The sequence below is a fragment of the Lupinus angustifolius genome, chromosome LG05 (assembly GCF_001865875.1).
Source record: "Lupinus angustifolius cultivar Tanjil chromosome LG05, LupAngTanjil_v1.0, whole genome shotgun sequence".
In the NCBI taxonomy this organism is placed as follows: domain Eukaryota; kingdom Viridiplantae; phylum Streptophyta; class Magnoliopsida; order Fabales; family Fabaceae; genus Lupinus; species Lupinus angustifolius.
This window is the reverse complement of record NC_032013.1, coordinates 19,002,679-19,015,618: the sequence shown is the minus strand read 5'-3', so window position 1 is coordinate 19,015,618 and position 12,940 is coordinate 19,002,679. Positions and strand designations below refer to the sequence as shown.

The 12,940-nt window shown below is 32.1% G+C and overlaps 1 protein-coding gene across 2 annotated transcripts; it reads left to right on the top strand.

Annotated features, from left to right (window-relative positions):
• Positions 9,705–12,727, top strand: LOC109347973. Of its 2 annotated transcripts, XM_019588134.1 has the most exons (6): positions 9,705–10,568; positions 11,056–11,113; positions 11,219–11,302; positions 11,387–11,522; positions 12,236–12,573; positions 12,604–12,727. In XM_019588134.1, the coding sequence occupies exons 1-5, from the start codon at positions 9,911–9,913 to the stop codon at positions 12,524–12,526; spliced, it is 1,227 nt and encodes a 408-aa protein (XP_019443679.1). In that variant the 5' UTR covers positions 9,705–9,910; the 3' UTR covers positions 12,527–12,573; positions 12,604–12,727. The 2 variants fall into 2 exon arrangements, with proteins under 2 accessions (XP_019443679.1, XP_019443678.1); XM_019588133.1 differs by having other exon boundaries at positions 9,706–10,568; positions 12,236–12,727.

Genomic DNA, 12,940 nt, shown 5'->3' with positions numbered 1-12,940 from the left:
CATTAATTGATTACCAAGCAAGGTTCTATGCAACAAGAGTCCTTATGAGATTCTGAATAAAACTTACCCTAACTTGTCTAATCTCAAAGTCTTTGGTTGTCAAGCTTTTGTAGCCACATCTCCTCATTACAGAAATAAATTAGCATCAAGATCTCAAAAATGTATTTTCCTTGGGTATAAACAAGGAACAAAAAGTTTTATCTTGCTAGACTTGCATATTAGACATATTTTCATATCAAGAAATGTCATGTTTCATGAAAACATTTTCCCATGTTCATCACATAGTGCGTACATTCATGACATTTCTTCTAACAGTCCTGGCCACAATGACTTCACCTTTTCCACACCTTTTTTGTATTACAACATAGATTCATCACCTATCTTATCCAACAATATTCCTTCACAATCCCATACCAACACTTCTCTCCCCACTAACCAAAATTCACAAGCCTTTCCAAATACTATACCTCTCACATCATCTAATCCAGCAATGTCCTCATCACCAATCACATTTATCCCTCAACCAACCCTTACAACTAGAAAATCATACAGAATTTGACAAGCTTCTACATATCTTAGAGACTTTCATTACAACGTTCTCACTTCATCTCTTCCATCATCAACAAAAGGTATTTTCCATCCTTTGTCATTTGTTTTGTCATATTCCTTTATTAATAAGTCATAATCAATCATGTTTTGTCTATAAGTACTCAATTGAACCTAAACACTATATACAAACTATCAAATCTCATAATTGGGTCAATGATATACAAGATGAATTAAATGCTCTAGAGTTAAACAATACTTGGAGTTTGGTTGACTTACCTAGTGACAAGGTTTCCATTGGTTCCAAATGGGTTTATTGAATCAAGTACAAATCAGATGGCAATATAGAAAAGTATAAAGTCGGGTTTCTGGCTAAGGGATACAATCAAACATAGGGGATTGATTTTTTTTATACCTTTGCTCCTGTCACCAAACTCACCACTGTGAGACTCCTATTAGCCATAACAGCTTCTCAAGGTTGGTTACTTCACCAACTTGATGTCAATAAAGTCTAATAAAGACTCAGAGGAGGATGTATATATGGAGATTCTTGATGGTGTTACATCCATAAAGTCTAATTAAGTTTGTAAATTACATAAGTCTCTCTATGGACTTAAGCAAGCTAGGCAAAAATGGTACAACAAATTATCTTCCTTCTTAATCTCTTTGGGGTATACACAGTCTTCTCATGATCATTCTTTGTTTACCAAACAAAATGTTGCTAGTTTCACTACTCTTCTAGTGTATGTTGATAATCTGATTTTGGGAGGTAATGACAATACTGAAATTGCATATGTTAAGCATCAACTTGATTCTATGTTCAAAATTAAGGACTTGGGTACTTTGAGGTACTTCCTTGGATTAGAAGTTTCCAGATCACACAATGTCATCACTATTTGTCAAAGACAATATGCACTAGATATCTTGGCAGACACTAGTTTTCTTGCTTCTAAGCCAATGTCTACTCCATGGTGAAAACTACACATCTCTGTCAAGATAACACCAAACTAGTTGATGATCTTGTTTCCTATAGAAGATTGGTTGGCAGACTTTTATATTTGACAAACACAAGACCACATATTTCTTACTCAGACAACAATTAAGTCAATTTTTGGCAGCTTCTACTGTTTTTCATTTTCAAGCTCTTACCCGAGTTCTAAGATATATCAAAAACATTTTAGGTCAAGGGATTTTCTACTCAACCAACTCCACTCTGCAACTCAAGGCTTTCAGTGATTCTGATTGGGGATTTTGCCTTGACTCTAGAAAGTTTGTGTCAGGATATTGTGTTTTCCTTTGTGATTCTTTAGTTTCATGGAGAACAAAGAAGCAAACAATAGTTACGAAATCCTCTTCAGAAGTAGAGTGTAGAGCTCTAGCTGCCACTACATGTGAACTTCAATGGCTCACTTATCTTCTTCATAATTTTCATATAAACGTCATTGCCTCTGCTCTTCTATACTGTGATAATGATTATGCACGACACATTGCTTCCAAATCTGTTTTTCATGAGAGGACTAAACATATTGACATTGATTTCCATGTAGTCAGAGAAATATTACAGGTCAAACTCTTTCATCTTTTGCCTATTGCTTCTACTTAAAAATTAGCTGACATATTCACCAAGGCATTAGATCTTATTCCCTTCCATTATCTTCTTTGCAAGTTGGGAATAATCAACCTTTATTCTCCAAATTGAGGGGATATTGATATATATCATAATCAATTAAGTCAAACATGTTAATCAATTATATTGATATATATCATAATTGATTAAGTAAAAAACGTTCAAATATTAATCAACTATAGTTTGTTTACAGAGTTAGTTAAAGCAGTTACAAAATTAGTTAAAATAGTTATTTTCTTTGTTAAGCAAATGTATAAATACTTCTTTAACTTTTTGTTTCTTTAACCGGAGATTTTAGAATGAAAATACAAAGAATTTCTTCTCTTGCATTTGGCAATACACAATGAAAAAAATACATTTCACTTGTTTTGTTTTCTTATACATATTACTAGCCAATAAACTAATTGATTTCACAGGAAAGATTATTGACAATTGGATTATAATGTGTAACTTCTTATATTTTCAATTATAATATTTAATTTAAAATAAATTTATTATGTTGAGAAGACATTTTATCATTACATTATAATTCTTAATTATTTAATTTACAATAAACATTTCTTATTCTCTTTAATGTATGGAAATTTTATATTCTTAATTTCCTATATTCTCTTTATTTACTAGATTGTTGGAATGAACTCACCCTGTCTAGCCTTAGGATGATACCTATCATTTTGGCACGACCATAACATATCTTTAGATCGGGATTAAATATTACTAAATCACAAAAATGTGAAGAAAAGCAAAGCAAATCATATGCGATTTATATCAATGAAAAGTAGTCATAAGGTTGCCTTTCATATATGATAACCTCTACTCGTTCCTTTGTATAGTTTTTCCAACTTCTGAAACTTAAATTACAAAACTTCATTATCAAAACGAAAACATGGTAATAATTTGTCAGAAAAATGTGCTTTGCCCCCGCAGAAACACCAAAACCAAAATTAAAAAACAAAACAAGTAATAAATCGAAACGACTATGCGATAATTGTACGTTAGCGTACAAATAATTCAGCTATAGTGCTTGGAATATTGTACTTGTTGTGTTTATTTTTTCTTGGATCATGAACACACCACATAAAAACAAAGTAACCTGTGATCTTTTTTATCTGTTTTGCTTTTGTGCAAGACAACTAAGTATTGTCTACAACATAATCCACCTTTGCATATTATTATACATTCAACATTGACAACCCCGAATAGGCTGCATTTGTTCACTATGACCTTCGCTCGTAGGGGAAGAAGAATAGTAATAAAATGTAAAGAGAAGAAATAGATTTTGCAAATCAAAAATCAAGGAGTGCATGTTATGGAACTATATATATATATATATATACATATATGTATATATGTATATATGAAGAAGGATTCACTTACTTCAAACTTACTCTCCATCCTAGTCATCAATTCTACGGACATCTAATGATTTAGATCTACTCATTAATTTAAATAATTGGATTTCCTTAAAATTGATGGATAGGATAAGGAGTAAGTTTAATCCTTCCCCTATATATATATATATATATATATATGTATGTGTGTGTGGGAAATTTATATGATACATAATCAATGGTCTCAAGTATATTTATATTCAGGGAGTCATAAGGTGGTCTGATGATGAAGAGGGAGGACTTCAGGAATGATGTGAAGGAGGTTGATAGTGAAGTCTCACTCAGAACAAAATACTTCTGACTAGTGAGAGATACATAACACATGAAATGGTACAAACTTTGGGACAAAAGATATGTACATATAGAAATTAGACATAATAAAAGTCAATGTTTTAAATTGGATTGTAATTCTGGTTATGAGATTTCAAAAACCATCATGATCGGGGATCCTCCAAGACCTTACCGGAGCATGAGAAGAGTAAAAAAGTCATAAATAAGATATCACATTTTAAACCAAAACCTTACAACATTAGTTCTATTAGTATTTTTCACTTATGAACTCTTTCACTTTTCACTTTATATTTATTGTGGGACTTCACACTTTAATATACCTATAATTATATTTGTAACCAAAATGTAAAATCTCGATTACCATCCATGAAATGCAAGATTGACATGGGCGGATTCATAATAAGCTATATCAACAATGAAAGACATATTTGTACAAAAGGCTTCAGTTAGATTTGAGAACCTCCTTGTTATTACATAATCTATAAGTATTTATATAAGTGCTATATGATTTGTCATGCCACTCTAACTTTGGTGAGTCTCCTAAACCCAACCCCACATAAACTTTATTTCACACAAAAATGTTGACTAATTTTTACAAGAAATTTCACCGTTAGAATTATTGATACACAATTGTAAAATTATCATCAATTGATAAGTAACATATAGCAATTGTGCCGAAAATGATAATGATATTGGGCGTCCAAGAAACTAATATTCCTTAGAAATTAATCCAAATGATCAATATAACAAATGTGATGACAGTTAAGGATTAAAAACAAATAATTCAAAATGGAAAGTCTCTCGGAAAGTATCATCATGTGCCTTGATCAATGAAGAGAATGAGAACAAAATAATCCTTATATGAGATTAATAGACTTCACAATTAAAAATGATAAAGAAAGAATTTTTGTGTTCAATTTCATGACACAATAATTCAAATGGAAGCGTCAAAGAAATGAGAATCATGTGCCTTTTATCCTAAGAAAGGAAACAAGAGTAATAATGGGAAAACAAAAAATTGCAAAGCGTGTATTAGAAATTAAATTGTCATGGCATATTCTAGCATTTTAATGTTGTCATTTCATCTACACAAGTCATTATTAATAAACAATTATTGAATTTGCAAGTCGGTTTATAATCACATGGGATGTCTCATTTGTAGGGCGAAGTATTAACAGAAGTTGAGGCCTAATGTTGGAGGATGAATAATGTGGAATAACTATCTCTCTATATACCCAAAGAATAATAATAATAATAATAATAATAATAATAATAATATATTAATTGTCAAATAAACCAATTGCAATTATCATTCACCGTGAGAAATATGTGGTATCCTTCTGTTTTATTCATATAAAATATGTGGGATATTGAATAAATACATAAGAAAAACATTGAACATCTTGATGATTACCCAAGTTGTTTTTCACCAACTATTTTCATTTAACAAAAGCATATGAACTCTTGCATTGTTGCAAAATCGATTCTTTCAAAATATAATATGCAAGGTTTATGTGATTTTAACTAGACAAGTAATAATATTTAGTCAAAGAAGAATCAATCACGCACTATGAAAAGAGAAGGGAATATAGCCTGTAGGGCATTTGAAAATGTGATATGCCTTATGCTTGGATGGAATGAAGAGGTTTGTTAGATAACAGTATATCTTCCAATTCTCTGCATGCTTTCATAGTTGGTAAATACATTACAAGATTACCTATAACACTTTATTTGGTTGGAGTGAAAATGGGTAGAAGGAAAGAAAGATAAAAAAAGATGAAAGAAAAGAGAATTTATCTCAGATATTAGAAGGAAAGGGAAGAAGATCACATGTCAAGTTGGTGTTGTAACTTTGTCCCATCTAATAGTGTAGAATTACGTAATGCTCTATTTTATTTCAATAAGGAAAATAAAAGGACACATAAGAATAAATATTTTTAATTACATATATGACACTATATTATTAGGTGAAATAAGGTTAATAACACTACTTTGCAGATATCTTCATCCCAACAAAATGGGAGATAAAACATAAAATGGGAGATAAGACATGATTTTTTACACAACATTGTCTGAAAAACTGTTATACTTTAGGGACGATTAAAAACTTAAAAATAAAAATATCTCATTCACTATGACACTATTATAATAGTGGTTAAGATTCTCAAATTTTAATTTGCTATGTTGCAGCTTTTCCCACTTCCACTATTTTTTCCTCTCAATTTTTTCCCATTTTCTATTATTCTAAACAAGTAAAAAATTGTTACCCTTTCTATTTTTTCCTCTTATGAATCACTCTTTCCTCATTATTTTTCAAACCAAACACATTATAAAATAAGGTACCTTTCCTAGTTTGTGCTACATTATTACATAATAAGGATATGTCTAGGGTGTCTAGGGATAGGATAGGCATTATATTGAGTAGCAAGAATTAGGTTGAATTTGAAAAATGGCTTGATCAATTATTTCAGTTTTGTTTGTTGGTGTAATTTTACTCTAATTTTATTTTACTTATTCTATTGAGCTTGGCTCCATTTCTTACCCAACAAAAAAATTAATCTTAATCAATTTATAATATAATTTTATCAACAATGAGTTAGACTATTGATATAAAGTTTCGTACATTTTGAAATATCATAAAAAGACAAAGATAATTATTGGATTTTTGGGTGTGACTTGTTGGATGAAACTTCCATACTCTTAAACTCTATTTATAGTAAAAGTCCATCAAAATTAAAATGATTTTTGTTTCTCTCAATTGCCGGTGTTTCTGTGGAAGTAAGGTTTATTCAAATGTGAAGTGTCATACTAGATATGCGAGAATGTGTGAAATAGTTTATAAGTGGAAAAAACTCATAACTAATACTTTAAGGTTTGGTTCAAGATGTGGTGTATCATTTGTGACTCTTCACTCTTCGAATACCCTGATAACAATGGAATTTTTCGATTGTTGGAGGCTCCCCGATCGTAGTCTAATCCAACAAGTGATATTAGAGTAGATGGTTTGGTTGGGACATGGTGGACTCAAGGGGGAGCGGATCAAAAAGTATGTGTACCCACACTTGAGGGGAAGATTGTTCGGTTTATTCATTTATGAAGTCTCACACTGAATATGTGAGAAAGAATGAAAGAGTTTACAAGTGGAAAAGACTCATAAAACTAATGCGTTAAAGATTTTGGTTTAAGGCATGATGCCGGTTACAATCTGATCTAACAAAGTGAACCATAAACAATGTTTTCCATATATTTAAGATCATCAAGTCCAACAACCCCTTACACTATGGTTAAGAAAAATAGCAATCTACCAACTCTATTTGACTTTGTTGACAAAAAAATTTATATCATGCATTATTCCAATAATTAACTGATTAATACTGCATTTACCTATTTACCCCACAAGCCTTTACCCCATACATTAATTATACCTGAAGTGTTCCATACGTTTTTTCCATAGAAAAACTATGGAATAAAATATATTCTATGCTTGCAGAGTTGCAGTTACTCCCTCTGTTCTTTCCATATGGAATAGTGAAGTGTCACTTGGAAGCAAAGATTTCTGAGTGCAGTAGACCTCACTAGAGCATGACAAAGGTAAATTCTGTTTTTTTGTTGTATAAATTTATTCAGCTTATGGCTAACGAATTAATATCTTACAAAATACGTGGTTATCTCTCCAATAAATATTTTTCTTAGAATTTGAACTTTTGACATTTTATTTTATTTAGGGATCTAGTGAGGTTTTGCACTAATAAACTAACTTTTTACCATTAGAGGTGAATAATGTATGTAATAGCATGTTTCAGAAATCTGGACAAAGTCAGTACTTTTTTTAGATCAATAATGTTATTTCCTGGAACCATAATATTTTTCTATGAACAACTCCTTTAGTTTTCTAACTTAGGGGACATCACATTTACTGTTTTGCATTTCTATATGGTACATTTATTCTAACTTTACATCTAGTAGACAATAATATCCAATTTCACTCACATTTCAGAGATTACTATTTGTTAAATCACTAAAATAAAATTGAAACATTTTCCTTTTATAAGATCTACTACTCTGTAAGGCATCAAAGAGATAGGTTATTACTTATTAGTTATTACTAAAACTGCATCTAGAATACATCCATAAGACTTTGAGCACAAGAATTTCATGGGATCAAAATCAATAGCCCAAATTTCTCTAGATGAGTTAAATGAAAGATCAAAGATTTTCATCACTGATTTATAGAGCATGTATTTCATTTTATCAAGGAAAATAACGGGCTCAAATTGAAATATAAATTTTAAATCATTAACAAAAAATAAATAATAATAGGGTAAGTTTGGAACAACCGTAAAATTGTTACTTAGTAGCTATGAGATCATGGATTCAAATTCTAAAAACAGTCTTTCAGCTTGTGTGGTGAGGCTGCAATGACTGGATCACCCATTTTTTAGCAGAAGAAGAAAATGAACTGTTTCATCAATTAAAGTGGTTGTCTAGCTTGGAATCCTCAGAATGGTGATGATAAATGAATGTTAGTCTAATGGATAGAGTACAATTTTGTCTTCTAAATGGATTTTAACATTGCAATTGTAAGCCTAAATTGCTTTATAGTAAAAACCACTAATGAAACTAATGTGACACTAAGTTTGCATGGAAGATACATAAACCAGAAGTTGGACATAAACATGAAGAAAAAAAAGTTGAAGTGTCATCAAACCCCATAAAAAGTTTCACATGACCTCATTCTCTCTTATTATATGAGTTACAATATCATTGTTTTTGGTCCAAATTCTCTCTAGTAATAGAGTGAAGTGCATAAGAAAACAAAGGAAAAAATGATATGATATTGCACTTTTACTCTTTAAATATAATATAATGACGCTTTTATCTTTGAATATAAAAACAAAAACAATAATTTAATTCTCAGATATTGGGGACGATTCTTTTCCCATTGATATTCAATCCAGAAGGACCTTAATTTGTTCATAGTACTCACTTTGTATGGTTCTTATAAAGGTAGTCATGTGCTTCTAGCCCAAAACTGTTTGCACCCTCCCATCCACACACATAGGGAGAAAGAAAAGGACACTGAGATTCCAGACAGATAAAAAGAAATGGACCCAATGATTGGTCTTTTTCTTCCATTTTTACCTTTCTTATCCATCACTCCTACATTAAAAATCCTTGAGAAGTCACATATCTACTGCATACATGAAATGAGGAATCAGGAAGCTACATGCAAGAAAACACATCATTAATGATTCCATCACAGCACAACATTCCACCCAACTAATCCTCTAATAACCTTCCTTGATTCTCTCCTAACTGAAAGATGATATTTCTAAATTATAATACCATTATACTAATACTTTTGCATGTGCACTATGTTATCGTCAACTAATCTCTTTGAAGGCATAAAAATTACCAAAATGTGAGTATACTCCTCATAAAATTGATTTATAACAACAACAATTATTATTAACTTGAAATTATGTGTTTAAATTCTCAAAACAGCCTCTTTGTACAACAGTAAGGTTGTTGCTTAGTAATTGTGATATCACGGGTTCAAATCCTAAAAACAAAAATCTTTTTCGCTTGCAGGAATAAGACTACGTACATCTACCCTCCCATCCGAGATTCCACTAAGAGTATGTTTGCGAGTTTGATTTTGGAGAGGAAAGAAGATAAATAGAAGGTTTGATAGTCATCTCAAAAGTGTATTTAATAGCTCCCAAGTTCTACTCTTCCCTCCTTTGTCCTCCAAAATCAACTCGTAAACAAAACTTAAGTGTCCAAAATTTAGAGCCCTGTCACATTCACCCCTCATGGTATAGATTTGAAAAAGTAATACCCTCACAAGAGGTTGTATGGCAGATACCCACCTTCCCATGTTACAATTTCCCTTATACATGTCCCACCATCCCCACATTTTATAAAACCCCACAACCCTCCCTTCCATCTCCTTCAATCCCTCATTTCCTCCCTTACCCTTTGATCATTGTGCCATTGCCATTACATCCACTTTATACATATTAGTCCTTTTTCATACTAATTAGTAATCAATATGTGCAACTCTAAGGCCAAAGTGACTGTAGGCTTAGAAATCGCTACCACTGCCACTACCACCACCACTATAACTGCGCCTCATATGGCCAAAATCAACGACAGGCCGGTTCTTCAACCGACCTGTAACCGTGTTCCAACCCTCGAAAGACGAAATTCAATTAAGAAAGTGACACCAAAGTCACTTTCTCCACCATCACCACCACTTCCGAGCAAGACCTCATCATTGACACCACCAGTTTCACCAAAGTTGAAGTCCCCAAGGCCTCCGGCTATAAAGAGAGGCAGTGACAACAATGGGCTAAACACAAGTTCTGAAAAGATTGTTACAACACCAAGAAGCTCCATAAAGACTCCAACTTTGGAGAGGAAGAAATCCAAGAGTTTTAAGGAAGGGTCCTATGGAACAGGCTCTATCATTGAGGCATCATTGAATTACTCTTCCTCTTTGATCACTGACTCACCAGGGAGCATAGCTGCAGTGAGGAGGGAACAGGTGGCATTTCAACAAGCACAGAGAAAAATGAAGATTGCTCATTATGGAAGATCAAAGTCTGCAAAATTTGAAAGACTTGTTGTTCCTCTTGATCCTTCAATCACTCTTACAACAAAGATAGCTGAGGAGCAGAAGAGATGCAGCTTTATCACAGCCAATTCAGGTATTTGATAATAAACTTAAGGTTCTGTTTACGAGTTGAGTTTCGAAGGGAAATGACACATTTAGAGTCATCCTACAAGGCTACAAGTGTATTACATGGTTCTCAAGTCTTTTCTTTCTCTGTTTTTCACTCCAAAATCCAACTCGCAAACAAAGCCTTAAATGAGATTTTGGGTAAACAACTTAATTTGGAATAAGCCTTTTTATAAGCTTATTGAAATAAGCTAAAAGGAGTGTGTAGGACATCATTAACTATTTCCATAATCAATTTGTACAGATTTATTTTTAGAAATTGTTAATATAACCAGAAATGCCGATCCTAGTGAGAATAAAGGCTTGATTGTTATTGTTCACATAAAACGAAATAAACTCTTTATAAGCTTTCACAAATGCCATATTATTACAATTCATATATGTTTTAAGTATTGATTTTTATTGCCATATTTGGAAATAGAATGTGCTAATCTAATGTCATGTTTGAAAAACAGATCCTATCTATATTGCTTATCATGATGAAGAATGGGGAGTTCCAGTTCATGATGAAAAGTAAGACACTACTTTTCCCTTTTTCTGCAACACCCAAGTCACACCAAAAATTGTACAGAGAAATATTGATGACAAAAATTGACATGAACTCTATTGTGAAATCAGGATGTTGTTTGAACTTCTAATATTATGTGGTGCTCAAGTTGGATCTGATTGGACCTCAACTTTGAAAAAAAGACTAGATTTCAGGTTTGGTTATGATAAAACTCCTTCATATGCATATATTTTTGGTCCCTCAAAAGAAGGAAACTAATAATATTAAATCATGTGCAGGAGTGCATTTTCAGAATTTGATGCAGAAATTGTGGCCAACTTGACTGATAAGCAAATGATGTCTATTAGTTCAGAATATGGCATTGATATAAGCAAAGTTAGAGGAGTTGTTGATAATGCTAACAAAATTTTAGAGGTAAATATGCAACCATTGAGCCTAAAAAACTGTACCCTTTTCATCATTCTTTTCTACTTGGTCTATCTTCTTTTCATATTATGTCCCCTAAAACACTAGTTTAATTAACTTTATGTGAATATTCTAGTAGGAAATAACAGATTAGTTAAAGAGTATTAATGATGACTTGTTCTCATCTGCATCTTGTTATGCTCTATTTAATTCACCTATTGACAACAAAGTTAGAGACAAGTATGTTCCATGGTAGGTTAGGAGTTTTAATTCCTGGTCCCACATGAGCTGATTGATCTCTATACCAAATTTTAAACTGTAGCTTAATTCAAAACCGATTTGTATAGTACATTATACAATTTTAGCTACTATTGTTTTACACAAGTTAGAGATTAATCTTTACTAAAAGAGAAACTTAGTCTTATAAAGTTCTTATTCAAGGAAGGGTCAAACCCAAATCCACTATGTGAGTCTATAGTACCCAAACTTACCTCAAATTTAATTTCATGATTCGAGAATGTGACCTTCTTATCACATGGCAACAACTTTAACCTTAAATTAGTTTTTGCCGAAATATTTTTTCCTTCTAAAAACTAGTAGAATAGAAGGCAGGAGGAGCATTTGTCTAATTTATTTACTTTTAGCTGATAATATAGATCATGCTATAGACATTTCTAGTTATGAATTTGCTAATATATGCTTTGTAAATTGGCTTATTACAGGTTAAGAAGAACTTTGGTTCATTTGACAAGTATATTTGGGGGTTTGTAAATCATAAACCGATCTCAACTCAATACAAGTTTGGCCACAAGATACCAGTGAAGACATCAAAATCAGAGAGCATAAGCAAAGATATGGTTAGAAGAGGTTTTAGGTTTGTTGGCCCTACAGTGATTCATTCATTCATGCAAGCATCTGGCCTCACTAATGACCACTTAATAACATGCCACAGGCACTTGCAATGCACTTTATTTGCAGCCAAACCACTTTGTACCGTAGAGCCCTCTCTATAGATCCAATTCCATCTGAGAAATAAGGAACAAGACATCAAAGTTGTTATATATGATGAAGATCATATGTAATGTCCTAAGTCCTAACTATAGTTTACTTTTCAGTTAATTGTTGTGTACAATATTATATAGAACTGAAAGGGTTTCTGATTTGTGAGGTGTTGTGACTTGTGAGAAGTTTAATAATAGTTTGGGTTTGCTTTTTCAATGCTTAGTTCAGGAACAAGAAAAAATATATTATTAGAGAGAAGGAAAAAGGGTTAAGGTGGTGTTATTAAGTGGATAGAGGGTGTTAACATGTGCATGTGCACTTAAGAGGCAAGAGCATGTGTTGTGTCAGTTTGCTTTTTAGTCCATGTGACCCATCAGGCTTTGCATTATTTGGTTCCCTTTAACAGCCTGTGTAGGATACTTGTA